The following is a 16559-nucleotide window of genomic DNA, read 5'->3' on the forward strand; positions in this document are numbered from 1 at the left end:
GCAGATACCTACTTGGGCTCCCACAGCAGGCCTGAAGCCATGTGGGCCAGAGCAGGTGACCATAGGATTCCCAACCCTTGTGCGAGCTCCAACTCCATTAGTGAGACCCAGGTCCAGGTGGACAATCAGCAAAAACCACAGTTTTTTAAACTTCTCACAGTCAGCCTGGTTCTCATAAGGCCTTGGTCTCAGGGGCCTTGAACAGCTGTTCTCCCCATAGAACAGCAACCAGGCTGGACAGAGTGCTCTGTTCCAAGCCCCCATAGAAGAGCACGTTGGGTCCCGGTGCTTTTTCCAGCACTCAGAGAGCCCCATTGTGATAAGCTGGGGTCACTGCCTTCTGTTAGGGAGTTCAAAGTGAGGTGTGGGGTAGGTGAGAGAGGGAGGCAGGGGTACAACCTGGGCCAGGGATCAAGGTGGTACAAACCTGGGCTGATGTGGACAGATGCTCTATTTGTCCCTGACAGCCTGGGAACCAGAGGCCACTGCATCCAGGTGTGTGTGGGTGTGCACATTAGAAGTCTCTGCTGACATGTGATTTAGTATGCCTCTTATGAGAGAGGGCATTTCTGCAGAAGTGAGGGGTATGGTGAGCAGGGCAAAGGCCAGGAAGGACAGAAGTTCCCCACTGATTCTCTACAACATCTAGGCTATGATTATTTTGGATTCACCCAGCAACTTTCTTGGGTCTGGTAAGGGCTTGTGAAGCCTCAGTGAAGTGTCTGCCTGGGTCCTGGCTGGAGAGATCACCTTGGCTTTCTCTCCAGAGCTATGCCCCTACTGCCGTGGTACCCAGAGATGAGCCATCCTATTTGGCCTGACTGATGGTGGATGGGAATTTTCAGGACAAACTTGAAGGCCTAAAGGCTCTTGGATGCAGGCCAGGGACTGATCTGCTAGCAAGGTAGGCAGGGGGGCTACTCACCATGCTGGCAGCCAAGGCTAGCTGGGGTGGGTGGGGTATAGGTGGGCAGACAGGCTGATGTTAGGAAGTGAGGATGCTCTAAGACATGGGGCTTTGCAAACCTCTCCCTGCCTCACCCTCCTCATTCCTGTTCTCTGAGGCCTCCTGATTCCCACCCCTTTATTTATCCCCAGGCAACAAAAGCCCACTCTTCAAAGGAGCCCAGCCTCTGTCTTTTCTCAGAATTTTCTGTCCCTAGAAAGTCATCTGCTGCCTAGTTTATTCAAGATCCCCCAGGGCCTGGGATGCAGTGGAGATGCAAGATAGAGAGGTAGAAGTTCATGGTATAGTCTGGAAACTTCCTGGACCGCTGTCAGGACTGCAGCAGAACAGAGGATCCTAGGCTGGAAGTCTGTTCCTCTGGAACTTGCACCCATGTCAGCAGGTAATTTTCTTATCTATGTCACAATGACAGGTCTGTTTGGGTCAGTGTGGTTGATCTATTGGCCATTGTGGAAATCACAAGGGTCTCTATCCTTGGCTAGGTGTCCCTGAGCCCTGGAAGCAACTCCCAGGGAGACCTGCATTCATCTCAGTACAGGCCTACAAGTGTGAGCAGGTTCCAGGTTGGTCCACACCAAGGGTGCTGCTCTGTGTCCCCAGAGTGCTGTGTCCCAGGGAGCTCAGGCTGCGGATGGTTGTGATGTTAGAGATCCCTTGTGACTCTGCTTCATGGGGGGGACATCAGTGATGGTTTTAGCTGTCACTTCCAAGCTGTTCCCCAGCACAGGAGACATACCAGGTCTCTTCTCCTTGGGGACAGTCCTGCCATGCTTCCCCCTGAAGGGTTCTTTTGGCTTCTTCCTACTTGGGAGGCACTGGTACAGCCAGCAGGCATCCCCCATGCTCATGTCAACTCCCACTCCAGTAGCCACGGTAACAAGGTAGGGCCTCTACAAAGGCTTGGAGTAGAGGGCACAGTGTCCAGATGCTCCATCCAGGGGGTTGCCAGATGTCCCCAGGACATCACCAGGCAGACTTCCTGATGCCAGCTGAGAGGAGCTTTCATTTGTTTCCACAAAGAGCAGCCCTGGGGTCAGTGGGAATGTGGGCAGTATGGTCCATCTGAGTCCTCACAGCCACTATAGTTCTGCTATGTGTTAGCTAACTTTTGAGGTGGTTGGTGACCAGGGAGGAGCTACATGCTGCCATTGCTAGTGGGAGGAGCTCAGTAGGGGGCAAGCACTACACTCACTCAAGGTTTATTCTCAGGGCTTATGACAGTGACAGTGGTGGCAGGTACTGCTGCAGGGGACTGTCATGATGAGACCCATGTACTCAGAGTGGGGCCAATGCCTTGGGCTCCTACTGTCAGCACGGTTTGGGATAAACTCACTCAGGGTTGCCTGGGGATTCCTGTGTCCAAAACGCTTATGGAGTCTAGAGTCTGGGGGAGGGAGCTATCCCAGGGTCCAGGGTAAGGCTGTACTGAGGGGACTGTCAGCATGTCTGTCTCAACCTCACAGCCTGGTACAGAAGGTATGGCCTGGAGCTGGGTGCAGGGCCACCATGTAACTGTTGTGGAACTGAATTGGGCCATCCCCCATGTTGGTGATGAGGGTCTTCTGACTCCGTCCCCTAAGGGTACCTGTTTCCCACAGCTACATACTGTTATCAAAGTAAATACAAAGCCTCCCCTTAACCATGGCCTCCACTGGAGGGCTGTCCCTGCAGGAGAGAAGCTCTGCCAGCCACCAAGGCCATGCCTTGTAGGTTTTGCATGTTGTGGGTCCTGGAGAGACTGCTGATGGCTACAGAATGCCCAGAGCTGCAGCACTGCCCAGCCAAGAAACCGCCATCTGACCACTGGGGGTAGGAGAATGGGCACTGGACTGGTCAAGAATAGCTTTGCTTCCTTCCCCAGGTTACTGGGGCCCTCTCTGGTCATTCTGATGACATCTGCCTATCTGTACTGATGCAAGGTTATGTGACCCATGGGAGGGTAGAGTGAGCCCATGAGAGTGCTGCCTTTGATCAGTGAGGAAGAAGGACTACTTCGCTGGGCTGCAGGGAAGTATCCACTAGGGCCTGCTTTCTTGGGGAGAGGAGGTTTCCTAGGAACAAGGTGAAGTCGTCACAGGATGTCTGAAGGTGAGAGTCTGGTCCTGGACACATCTGCCTGGGTGGTCTCTCTCCTGGTAGAGAAGCCTGGGTAGAGAAGCACATAGGGCTTGCAGTACCACAGGGGTTGCAAGGGGGTATGAGAGTATGGATGGATTCTGCCAGGACTCACCTGGAATTTCTTTTTTTCCTTTTTTTTTCTTTAGTACCAGGGATCGAACTCACAGTTTTGCACTTGCCAAGTGGGCACTTATGCCACTAGCTAAATCCCCAGCTCACCTGAAATTTCTTCTTGGCCACAAAGTACTGCATGCGCCTGATGACCTTGATGGTGGCCCGGTGGTGCTCTCGCAGCCTGTGGAGAAGGAGAGAAGGGCATGAGTGGCTTATGTGTCTGACATCCCCGTCACATGGCCAGAGGTTTGGTACTCTTGCTGCAGGTGGACGGAACCCTCTGTGAACATGAGTGGTTGGCTCCACTGGGACAGAGGTCTGTGAGATCCTGTTCTGATGGGGATCAGGAAAGGTCGGAATAAGGGGCTTTTGCCAGTGAAAAGTTTGCCTTACCCATAGATGGGAAAAGGGGTCCTCTCCTTATTTTTGTTACTTAGACTGGGAAAAGGGGGTCAAGGACTTTGGTCTACAAGGGCTGTGCCTTTAACTCATGATAGTCAGGGAAACTCCTTTACAGAGGAAGTTTCCTTACTTCTGGCTCATCCTGGGTCAATGGAGCGTGTGGTCAATGGAGCAAGCATTTGGAAAAGGCTGGGGTGCAAGACAAGTTATCGAGGGAATTTGAGTTCTGCTCAAGGTAATGCATGGGTTTGTCTCTAAAGTTCCTTCCAGAAACAAAGGTCCATTAAGAAATATCAATGACAAAGGAAATACGAGATTTGGTATCTATACGTATAGAAAAAAAGAGACAAGAAGCAAATGTGACCATGTGGAAACTACGGGAGGATCCTTCTGCCTGTGAAACTCACACAGACCACCTCCCACTGGAGACGCTTGTGACAACTGTGCTCAGCTTCAATGGTGACAACAGACATTGCTGGAAGGCTTGGAAGAAGGACAGATCTGAAGGATACGGTCTCAGATGGACCGGACACTGTAGGCTGTTTCCTCTGCAGAATATTGTGTGGTACGTGAATACCAGGGACAAGTCACCAGTGAGCTGGGGGCCATGGAACAGTGTTTCCCAGAAGCATCTGTGGGTTACCAAGCCGTGCAGATGGTGAGGTTTGAGAACTGAGCAGAGGTAGCTGCGAGGAGGACGGGAAGTGAAGCAGATAACAGACAGCTTGTGCCCTTGAGGAGAGCCGCCTTGGGGGTTTGATCTACCTAGGATGGAAGCCCATAAACATCTCAAGTTTTAGGTTCAGAATTTGTAGCCTCAAGCCTTGAGTTTAGTAAGTGGATCTGCCCATGATTTTTTTTTTCACACTAGAAGAAAATCCAGTTTGCAATAGAAACATTAGTAGCACTGAGCCGCTACTTTTTTTCCACATAAAGGAAGACTAAAATCCAAGGGAAAAAACAGACCCTAGAAACAGAGCTAATGATGTGGTATACTCAGTAGTCTTAAATACCTGTCATTCTCCCCATAAAGAGATGGGACCTGTCTGAATTTGGCCTGATCTTATGATCTAAGGTGACTGAGTTACAACACTAGGGAGCTGATACTGCTGTCATCCATGAGCTTGTGGAGTGTGACCATATGAACTAACTTGAGCCTATGGGGTGGAGGGACCACATAGAAGGGAATTGGGGTGCTCAGTCAGTAGTCAGCACTAACACACAGACATGGGTAAGGCCTTCCTGGGCCCCCGCCCCTGAGTAAGCTGCCTGAGCCACTACAAGCAAAGTTGGCAACTGTACTTCCCGCTGGATCAAGGCCAAATTCCTGACCACAGCATTGTAAGCAAAGACAATGTGTTAAGCCACTAAATTTAGCTGTGGTTTTCTATGCAGCAATAGGTAACTGATAAAGAAATTAAGCATCAAAGGTGGGGCAGTGTGACATCAGTCTCCTAAAACACATGGCTCAGATTGGGGATCAGGCCAACGTGAGCACACAAATCACAAGATGTTGGACTTGGAACATGACACTATCTATAACTGAGTGACTTCTTGGTGTCTTGTGGGGGTGAGTGCACTTTGAATGGGGTGAGGATGGTATGAGAGGTTATGGCAGAGGGCAGAGAACAGTGAGTTAAAAATGCATGCAAATCCTTTCAGCTTCTGCTATTAAGGAGTCGAATCATCTCCACCATGGAGGAAGTGGACTATGTGTTCTGATCCTTGAAACCTTCTGGGTTTCACTTTTACCTTTTTAGAATGATGTTGCCTCATAGGACATGTCTGAGCTAGCCTGCTGTAAAAGCCAGCAGAAGGAGAGCTGAGGTGCCCTGGCTGCCAGCCGACAGCTCCAGACATGTGAGGCTGAGACGACACAGCCACCACTAAGCCATCCTAGGAGTGCTGCTGCATGGGCCAGCCCAAGTGGGCCCACCCAGTGCGCAGCCCACATTGCTGACCCATAGACACATGGCTGTGGTTTGTGTCAGTGTTGTATATGAGACATTTAAAATGGCCAAGATAAGTAGGTGTTACTTACGAGTGATCTATTTTCTTTAACCTACCTATCATGTATATGTGTGTGTGTACAGATATACTAGACAGATAACTATACTACTATCTCTGTACTTCATTAAAAGAACAGTTTGTGCTTGCATTGTTTGGTGGTTTGATCATTTTTCTAAATCTTGTAACCTGAACAACTTCTTCTAAGATAACAGTATGCATTACATTAACTACTGTTAATTTTGTACTTTTAAAAAACTTCTGTATCATTTCTATGCTTTGTCTTTTAAAATAAAAAACTTGAAGAAATTTAAAGCAGAAAAGAATTAAAAAGAAAATAGATCAATGATGGGGAGTTTCTGCAGAGAGATAAAAATTATATACAAAGGGTAAAATGGAACTTCCAGAGCAGAGAAGGGCAGTAATGGAATTAAGAAGGAAATAGGTGAATTTGTAAGTGGAGACAAAATACTAGAAAAGAAAATCTGGGAGAAATGGGATAAAATAGCCAGCCTGGAACATAGAGAGAAAGTAGCATAATAAGAAGAGATAAAACAAATGAAAAAAGAAATACAAGATGACATTATATATATCATAAATGGAATAATATTCCAATTAAAAGATCAATAAGATGAATAAATACTGTATAAATCCACCTTAAAATATAAAAATGTAGAAAGTCTAATGGTAAAAGGACACAAAAATATATATAATGGTCTAGCAAAAAAAATGGGTATAGGTAAACTAATATTAACAAAGTAGACTTTTAAGTATTACTGGCAACAAAGAATAATATTTCATAAGCATAAAAGTATCAATTTAGCAGAAAATTCATTCTAAATCTTTATCACCTACAAATATAATTTTAAAATATATAAAGCAAACTGGTAAAAGGGAAGGTAAATGATCATGGTGCGATAATTGAACATCTCATCCAATAGAGAAGCAGTCAGAGCATCAGCAGGAACAAATGTGAACAACTTGTATAGCCACCTAATCTGACATGTACAGAACAGTTGCCCACACACTGAAGATCAAGGTAGGTCTCCAGGGGCATGCAGAGCATCAGCAGGAGAACAAATGCAAGGCTTGAAAAGCGGGTCCCAACAAACTTCACAAATTAAATTATGTTTCATATATTCTGTGACCATAGTGAAATTAAAGTAGAAATAAATTTCATACACATATACATATATATGCATGCATATACACATACATATATAGACATGCATGTATACACATACACATTCATATACATGTAGGTACCTGTGAAATCCACAAATATTTTAGAAACTAAACAATCCAAATAACCCAAGGGTCAAAGAAAAAAAGTCTGATATGAATCTGAAAATAACTTTAATTGAATAATAAAAATGTTATATATCAAAAGTTATAGCTAAATAAGCATTTGAGGGATAGTGAAATATATGTATGGAGGAAAAATTATAGCCTTAAATGTATCTACTAGAGAACAGAAAAGGCTGACTGAAATATATAACAGGAAGTTTGAAAAAAGATATCAAATGTAAATCCAAAAAGAGTAGAAGGAAAAGAGACAATAAAAGCATAAATTGATGAAATAAAAAAATAATAGTACATTGAAGGAAATCAATAATGCCAACATCTGGTTTTCCAAAGAGACAAATAAAATTTATAAGTTTTTAGCAAGATTGATTGGGGAAGGAGAAGATCCCAAATCACACATCTGGAATTACAAATTGAACAGTACTGTTAATCTAGAGATACTTAAACAATCTATTCAATAGATAATATGAACAAAATAATTTGATAACATAAATGAGTCATAAAAACCACAATATTTAAAAGAAAACAAGAAATAAAAATATCAATTCCCCAATATTCATTAAATTAAACTTGGAATTTTAATGATCTTCCCATAAAGAGAACTCAAAGTCTAAATGACTTCACTAGTAAATTCTTCCAAACATCTAAGGAAAAAAATATTAATATTTATACAAGTCTTCTTAGAGGATTGTTACGAGGTGCTACAACATTGATATCAAACTCTAATGAGGATATTTCAAAAAAGAAAAACCAAGGTCATTCGTTTCTATAAACATAGATATGGATATTCTAAACAAACCAGCCAATTGGATTCAGTAGTTCAGTAAAGATATGATCAAGTGTGGCCTCATACAGCCCTGCAAGTTAACCTAACACTTGAAAACCAATCAACATAATCACTTCATCAACAGAATAAAGAAAAACATATCATCTCAAAAGATGCAGAATAGAACTCAATAAAATTCCAGATGCACTCATAACTAAAAATACAACTCTTAGTGAAGTCAGACTAGAAGGAAATTTCATTATCCAAAATAACAAAAACTAAAACAAATAAGGAAAAACAAAAACCCTAAGCACACATCATATGTAATGGCAAGGTATCATGTACTTTACTCCCGAGACAGGGAGCTAGGGAAGAATATTGACTGCCTCCATTTCTATTTAATACTTCTAGAAAGTTCCAGTCCATGTGTTAAGTCAAGAAAAAGCAGATAAAAGATGTAATGATCGGATGGGAGAAAACTGCCATTATTTGCACATGACATAATCAGATATAAAAAAATCCATAAGTATCTTCAGATAGATGATTGCAATTAATAAATGAATTTAGCAAGAACACTGGCTTTACGGATGGTGAATAAAAATCTACATTTCTATCTGCTACTAATAATTAGAATATGAACTAAAAAGATAGCAATTTAATAACATCAAAACCCAAAAAATATCTAAGAGTAAGTCTATTTCAATATGAGTAAGACAGAAGAACACTAAAGAGTGAACAATATTTAAGGCACCCTAAATTCATCGAGGAATATACAGTAACAGATTCATGTATAAAACTCAGTATTAATAAAGTGATTTTCCCCAAATTGAGTTATGGATTACATATGATTCCAGTTTAAATCAGAATATTTGTATTATTTTTTCTTTTGGAAATTGACAAGCCAATTCTAAAATATTTATGGAAATGCAGAGGGCCAAAAGCCACAGTGATTTTGAAGAGCAGTATTAAAACTGGAAGACTTATAACTCAGGATTCAGGAATTGTTACAGAGCTGAGTTCCAGCTTAGTGAAATAGCAAAAAGGCCAGCTTTCACAAGGCCCTACGCATGATCCCCAGCAGCAAGCCCCCCACCGAAAGGCCCCATAAAACTGTACTCTTCAGAGAAAGCAGTACTGAGAGGTAGAGAACGTGGCCATTGGATGGAGCAGGACATTCAGAAGCGTAAAAACACATGTGGCCACTCAGTTGATAACCCTGGCTCTGTTTCAACTGAAACAGAGAAGAATGTTCTCAATAAATGTGCAGGAACAATTTGGACAACAGTAGGGAAAAACAGGAAATATGATCCCTGTGACATAATGTAAGTCACAAAGCTAACTCAAGTTAGGACCTACATGGGACCGTGATGACCGTCAAGTCCATGAAGGACAACAGGAATACCCTGGGCTGGACAAAGATTTCTTCAATACAATGCAAAAAGGAGAAACTATTGTAGAAAAACCCTTGAAAACTGGAAGTCTCGATGTCCCTCCTTAGCCTCAGGAATCTCCTCATCTCAAACCTGACCTATGTAGGGGACATTGCCACTCCAGCCTCTTTTTGTCACCCCAAATGGCCTGCTAGCAAGGAGAAGAATAAAACTATAGGCACCTCACTGTGAAGAGCCTCTACCGGCTTGGCTCAGGCCTACAGGGTTCAAAGCTATGACTACAAGGGCCTGGATACAGTGAGAACATTCCGGGCTCCAAACAAAGGACCACCATGCCTCACCTGCAGTCAACTGCTCAGAACAAAGTTGTGGCTTTTTCAACCACAGTCCCAGCCAGGTTGACACAAAGCTAGGGCTTGGGGGTCCTTGTTCCAGCTCTGTTCAGGCCATGGTGTGGGCTGATCACTACTCTGGAGACAGCCATGGCTACCGGGCTTCCATGCTAGACATGGCTAACTCCATGGTATCAGAGGGAAGGGACTCCTTGCACCTTTCTTGGGATGACCTTTTCTTTCCAAGTAGGGTATGTCCTGGGAATGTGGCCAAGTAGCCCTTCCTTCCCAGTGGCCTGTTCTATTGTTCTATATGTTTATCTCTCCAGCAATACCACCCTGTTCAGGAGCGAGTTGTTAGGGGGCAGGGACAGGGCATAGGCTTTGATTTACTGGGCCCTGAGGGCCATGGATCTGGGTCACGCAAGGGTGGGTACATCTCCCTGTCAGGGCCACTCTCTAGCCCTGCGGTTTTAGCATCTATAGGTGGAATGAGGGACACATTCCCACCCTGCCCAGCCCAAGATGGAAATGCAGACAGGGAGGGAACACATGGAAAGGTAGATAGACCCAGGGAGGGAGCAGCCAAATGTTCCTGGGGTCAGGGCCAGCAGGGGGGTGGGGAGAATCAGCCTTGAGAACAGGCCTATATTGCTCATGTGCTCCTGTTCGTACATACTGATCACCATGCATTCATTCACTCATTCACTCATCCATCTTCTGGTTCATTCTATAATTTACTGCTTCAGTTACCCATTAGTACCCTGTTCATCTCACTTGTTCAGGTCAAAGGTTGCTGGGCATACAGCCTAGGATGAGCAGTCTTAGAAATGAGCCCATGAAGGACTCTTTATTCCTGAATGGTCCAATTCAAGGTGAGAAGACCTGCTTATACTATCCAGGGGTGCTAGGCTAGTGTGGGGATGCTGGGCCTCCTGAGGGGCCAGGCATCACATCCAGTGTGCACAGCACCATAAGGGCAACCTAGGGTACCCCTAATCCGTCAGCCCTTCCCAGGCACTCACCCTCCACAGTAAGTAGATGCCACAGAGTTAAACAGAAAAGCCTTTCTTGAGCATCCTGTCCATGGCGCAGCCAGCTCCTCACCCCTATCAACATTTGGTGTTAATAGTAATTTTATTTTGGCCATCCTGATAGGTATGCGGTGGTATCTGACTGTTTGCATTTGCCTCGTAGCTAATGAGGTGCACATTTTTCAGTGTGCCTGTTTGCTACTTGTAGATCTCTGATGAAATATCTCTTTGTGTCTTTTGCCTCTTGTCTAGGTGGACTGCTTTTTTGCTGTTGTTGTTTGAGGGTTCTTTATGTCCTAGGTGTCAGCTTGTTGTTGAAGAGGCTTGCACAGCTGTGCTTCCGGCCCGTAGCTTGCATTTTCTCCTTCGTGTAGGGTCTCGTAGAGAACAAAAGTTCTGAATTTTAATGAGGTTCATTGGACCAGTTTTCCTTTAATGGATTGTACTTCAGCATCAAGCACAAGAACTGGTTGCCCATCTCACTGAGTCCTTTCTCTTATATGTTTTTCTAAAACTTTCATAGTTTTAAGCTTTGTATGTAAGTCTGAGATTTATACTGAGCTAATTCTTACGTAACTTAGATTGACGGCCTTTTTATTTATTTTCATCCAATGGAAGACCAATTGCTGCAGTTCAATGTGTTAAAAAAAAAAAGTAACCTTCCTCCATCAAATTGTTTTTGTGTCTTTGTTACTCAGGCATATTTGCGTACATCTGTTTGTAGGTTCTCTGTTTTCTTCCACTGATCTGTGTGTTTATCCTTCCACCAATATCACCCTGTGTTGACTTCTTACTACATAATAGGCCATAAAATTGGTAATCTCTCCTACTTAACTGTTTCTTTTCAAAATTGTTTTAGTTATTCTAGGGTGTGTGCTATTTCATGTACATTTTAGAATATGTTTTTCCATATCTATAAAAAATTCTTGCTGGCATTTGGTGATGAATTGGATTAATTTATAGGCACTTCTGGTAGAATTGAAATTTTTTTGCTACTTTGATTCTTTTAAACCATGACCACAGGATGTCTCTATTTAGGTCTCCTTCGACATCAACATACAATTTTCATCGTTTAGCTCTGTACATGTTTTGTTAAATCTAAATTTGAGCATTGTCATTTCCCTGGATTAATCATAAATGTTCATTTTAACTTTCACATAAGCACATTCTGTCTGTCTTGTTTACAGACAGAAAGCCACGTGAGCTTTTACACACTGATCTAATATTCTGTGACCCTTTGAACCTTTAAGTTGAGTAAAAGTTTTACTGTCAATTTCTTGGGATTTTCTATGCAGGAAATGTGTCATCTGTCAGTTTTATGTCTTCCTTTCAAATCTGTACGCCTCATTTTTTTTCTCTTGCCTGTTGTAATGGCTTTGGCTTCTAGTACTACATTGAATAGGAGTGTGAGAGTCAACCTTCTCACCTTCCTCCTGATCCAGGGTGGGGGCTTTTGTCTCTCCCTATTAAGTATGGTGTTAACAGTAGTTTTTGGTTTTTTAGAAGCTCTTACAGATATTGTGAAATGAATAAAAAATTGTTCAAAAGGAAAAAAGAACTAGGATGGGAGAAAGAGGAAAGGAAGGAATGGAAAAGAAAAAAAAACCCAGGAATACTAATATCTTCTCTTAATTCCTTGAAAAGAAAGATTTGTGCTAATGTCATTTGGAGAATTTTGTATGACCGTATCTTTACTCTTTAACTACTTTAAAGATAACAATTCTCCATATATGAACTGTTATTCTCCTATTATTTTGTTATGAAATATTATTTTTCTTTTTTACTGTAAAATAAAAAAGATAAAAATAATTTTTAAAAAATGAGGAAGTTCCCTGGAAGATCACATTACAATGATACTTCGGCTTTCAAACTCGATTTGTTCCAAATTTGTGTTTGAGCACTGAAAAGTTTGAGAACTGCACATACTTTTCCCATAAGAAATAATGGAAAACCAAATAAACCAAATAGTGTGTGAGCCGAGATCCCCACATTACACTTCTAAATTCATCTTTCCAGGATTTTAACAAATTTCACAATGATTTCTTTCTTTAACTCTATCGTGGTTCTCACAGTTTTCCTCTTAGCGTTACTGCCGGTATCACTAACTTTCTTTTGAGCCACGGTTAAGATATTTTACACAAATAAAGTGCCAAAATAAAAAGCACAATGAGTGTTTAAACGCACTAGCACAAGCACAAGCACTGTGCGTTGTCTGGGTGAGAGGGGCACTTAGACTGAAGTGTCACCTCTTTGTGTCCGCTGCAAGACACAAAGCATGACTCATTCTCGTCCTGTGCAGGTTTTTTTTTTCCAAGTTTAATCTAACTATCGAGCAAAGTTACACACATCAAGCAAATTCTTTTTGAGTTTCACTGTTTGAGTAATGGAAAGTTCAAGCTTGGAGTTGTTCAGTAACCGAGGTATCACTGCAATTGATTTTTGAATGCTGAAAATGTAGGCTTGCATTTCTGGAATAAAACTGTCTTGGTTGTGATATATACTTTTAAAAAAAATACAGTGCTAAATACTTAGTTTTTAAAAATAATGTACAAAGTCCCAGGAACTCACTGTTCAAAATAAAAGCTATACTCGAACAGTCCCCTACTCTCCTATCCTCTTGTCTCCCCTATCCTAGGCAAATAGCAATTTGTATTAGGTATTCACACTTTTTTTCTCTCTTTGAAATGTAGAATTACTATATTGCCAGAATGGCCTTGAACTCATGATTTTCCTGCCTCAGCCTCCTGAGTAGCTGGGATTACAGGTGTATACCACCATTTCTGATTCATCACATGTTGTACATATCCAGTGATTTTTTCTTTTTCTTTTGCAATGCTAGGGATCAAAACCAGGACCTAGGCCATGCTAGGTAAGCACTGTATCACTGAGTTACAGCCCTAGTCCTCTAGCTTTTTTTGCATAATTTTCTCAAAACTATATGCATCCTCAAACTGCATGCTTTTTATTTTAGTGATTGAAGCTTGATAAAAGTATATTTAGCTGTTCCTTGGTGTATGTTACCAAGATTCACTCATGTGGCTGCCAGTTGCTCTGGTCCATTCATCCTAGCTGGTATGTCGCTGTGCTCTATATGGACATCCCACGTTTGATCACACCCCCTTCTGCTGACAGGCATGTGGCGGTGCGGGCACTGGGGCTGTGAACAATGCTGTGACACTCATTCCTGCCATTCTCTGGGGTTGTTCATGTACTAGAGTTTTCCATGGCTGCATACCAAGACAAGCACTTACCACTCACTGGGTCAGTGGACAAGTTCCACCAGCCCTGTAGCAGAAACTCAGTGCCCACAGCCCTGGGCACACTCCCAGCCATCACACTGCACTGTATGCCAGTGGTGCCTTTCCACATGGACAGGCCACACATGCTCCTGTAGAAAACAGACTGGTGGTTCTGCAGAGTGCTAAACATACATTTAGCATATGACCCAATAATTCTTTTCTCAGATATTACCCACTAAAGAAGGGAGGATGTATGTTAATATGAGTACTTGACCTGTATGTTCATAGCAGCTCTATTCACAGAGGAAGGAAACTGCCCAAACGTCTATCAGATGATGAACAGATAAACAAAGTGGTCTGTCCATACAATGCACTATTATGAAGCCATGAAAAGGAACAAAGTACTTACAGATGCCAAAACATGGACGAATCTTGAAAACACGACGCCAACTTAAAGATGCCAGACACAAAGGACCACATATTGTATGACCCTTATTCTATGAAGTGTCCAGAAAGAGAAAGTTAATTAGTGATCTTCAGGGCTGAGGAAGCAGGGGAATGGGGGATGACTGCTGATGAATGCAGGGTTGCTTTGGAGGGGTAATAAAAAGTTATCAGATAATAGTGATGGTCACACAACCCACCACTCTGTGAGTACACAGGAGGATACACTGGAGTACACACTCTGAAAGGAGTGGTTGACTTTCTAGATAGCTCCTGAGAGCAGGAATTGCTACAAGGGGAGACACACGGGTCCTGGGTGCTATACTGGAGCAGGGCAGGCTCCAGAGGGAGGGGAGATCAGGTAGGAAGGCCTTCCTGGCTCTGAGTGGGTGCACTCCTCATCTGGGAGGGGCCCTTCTTCAGAGTAGATCAGGGACGTGGGTGGGCTACCTCACGAAGGCACTGAGGTGCCCCTCCTTCCCTCCTCAGGAGGATATTGTGGCCTCCTAGCTCCCAGTCCTGGCTCTGGCTTTACCCCTTCTAAGATGTCCCCGAGAGTGGACAGAGGGGACTTCCTAAGGGACAAATTACAGATTTTGTGACCCACACTATCTCATCCTGCTGTGGTTCTCCACCACTCTCAGGGTGGCTGCCTGGCTGTTCAGAACACAGCTCAAATGGCACAGAGAGGTGAACTTTGCTTTTCTGGATGGTTCTAGGTTACTGGGAGTTCTGTGATGTTTCCTCACTGAGAATGTATGTCCCACATCTTGTCGGACTGTTATCATGCCAGTCTTCTGTGGCTGAGAACAATCCAGTGCTGGCCTCTGGCCCGGGCCAGCCAGAGCAGATGGCACCAGCTGGTAGTAAAATTCTGCAGAATTTTGGGAACAGATGGCTGAAATGGATTCAACAGAGGCAACCCATTACAACATGTCCTAGGACCGAAAGGAAGGAATTGCTTCTCTGTTTTCAAGGATCAAGGTACCATGATCTGTATGTCTGTATCCCTTCAAAATTTATGATGAAACCTACCCTGCATCTCATGAGATGGGGTTAGGAAGGGGCTTTCTTGAGGTGACTAGATCATGAAGTAGGGCATTCATGAATGAAGTTAGTGCCTGTTACGGCTTACATTAAAAAATGTTCCCCCAAACTCTCATTTGTTTGGACAGTGATTGGGTCATGGATGATACTCGTCAGTGAACTCACTCATTACTGAGTAACTAAAAGTACCGTTAGGATATGGGCCTGGCTGGAAGAGGTAGGTCGCTCCAGCTCCTCCCTTTTCTCTCTGCTCTTTGGTTATAGTTAAATGAGCAACTCTTTTCTATGATGTCCCTGTACCATGCTGTTTCTGCCCTGGTCCTGGATGACTATGGACTGAATCCTCTCAAGACTCATGAACCAAAATAATTCTCTCCTTCTTTAAATTATAAGTGTTAGGTATTTTGTCCTAGCAACAAGAAAGTGACTAAGACAGTGCCCTTGTAAAAGAGGACCAAGGAGGCTTGTTTGCTCCTTTTTCCCTTCTCTCCTTTCCCATATAAAGGTGCACAGAAGACACCAGAGCCTTACCAGATACCAAATCTGCCAGCATCTCAAGTTTGGATTTCTCAGACTTCAGGATGATAAGTAGTAAATTTTCACTATTTATATTTTTCCTGGTCCGGGGTATTTTATTATAGCATCCTGGATGGACTTGGACAGAGATTAGCACTGGAGAACTGATGAGACAAAGACCTATGATGCAGAAGCAGCTTTGGGAATGGGGAGAGGCCAGTTTTGAAGTTCCTTCACTGCCATGAAGGAGCCTTAGGAAGCATTCTGATGAGGACTATGAAAGGAGGGCTACAGAGAGAGCCTTAGCTTCCTAGAAATGATCTGGGGATGTGATCAGGATGCTGGTAGAAGTACAGATGGTAAAGGCCATTCTGATGAGGGCCTCGGGTGCCAATGAAAAACATGTTACCAGAAACTAGGGGAAAAACTATCGTGTTATGAAGTAGCAAAGAATTTAACTGAGCTGTGTCTACTTTAGTGTATTGTACAAGATAGAACTTCTGGGCTGTGAACTGGTGCTGCTACTATATGGTTTCAATGGGTTGCTTATTAAAAAGTGTAAGAAGAGAGAAATGAGTTAAAGACAAAATGCATAGTCACGAGGGAAGCATAATTTAAGGATTTGGACAATTTGCAGTCTGGTCAGGTTGTGAAGGCTGAAAAGGCATATCCAGAAGAAAAGGTGATAGCCAGCAAAATGGACAAGAAAATTAGTAGAAATAGGGGAAAGCTAGTAATACTCATTACGATAGTGAAAGAATCACCCAAAAACACATCTAGGGTCTTCAGGGTCACAGGGACAGAACCATTTCAAGACTCTGCTCCTAGAATTCTAGTGCAGGACTGATCTACCCCAGCTGTGGCTCTATGGGCCCAG

General features: G+C 43.3%; 1 protein-coding gene across 12 annotated transcripts in view; it reads right to left on the reverse strand.

The window, feature by feature from the left end:
- The window catches only part of Kcnq1 (potassium voltage-gated channel subfamily Q member 1), a 314775-nt gene that overhangs the window by 67328 nt on the left and 230888 nt on the right, over nt 1-16559 (reverse strand). For all 12 annotated transcript variants that reach the window (XM_063227100.1, XM_063227107.1, XM_013150646.2 and 9 more), the window contains 1 exon segment: nt 3305-3380. In XM_063227100.1, the coding sequence (XP_063083170.1) occupies nt 3305-3380 (76 nt within the window).

This window comes from Cavia porcellus, unplaced genomic scaffold (genome assembly GCF_034190915.1).
Source record: "Cavia porcellus strain 051 isolate PalLab524CR breed Dunkin Hartley unplaced genomic scaffold, mCavPor4.1 scaffold_17, whole genome shotgun sequence".
Taxonomy (NCBI): Eukaryota; Metazoa; Chordata; class Mammalia; order Rodentia; family Caviidae; genus Cavia; species Cavia porcellus.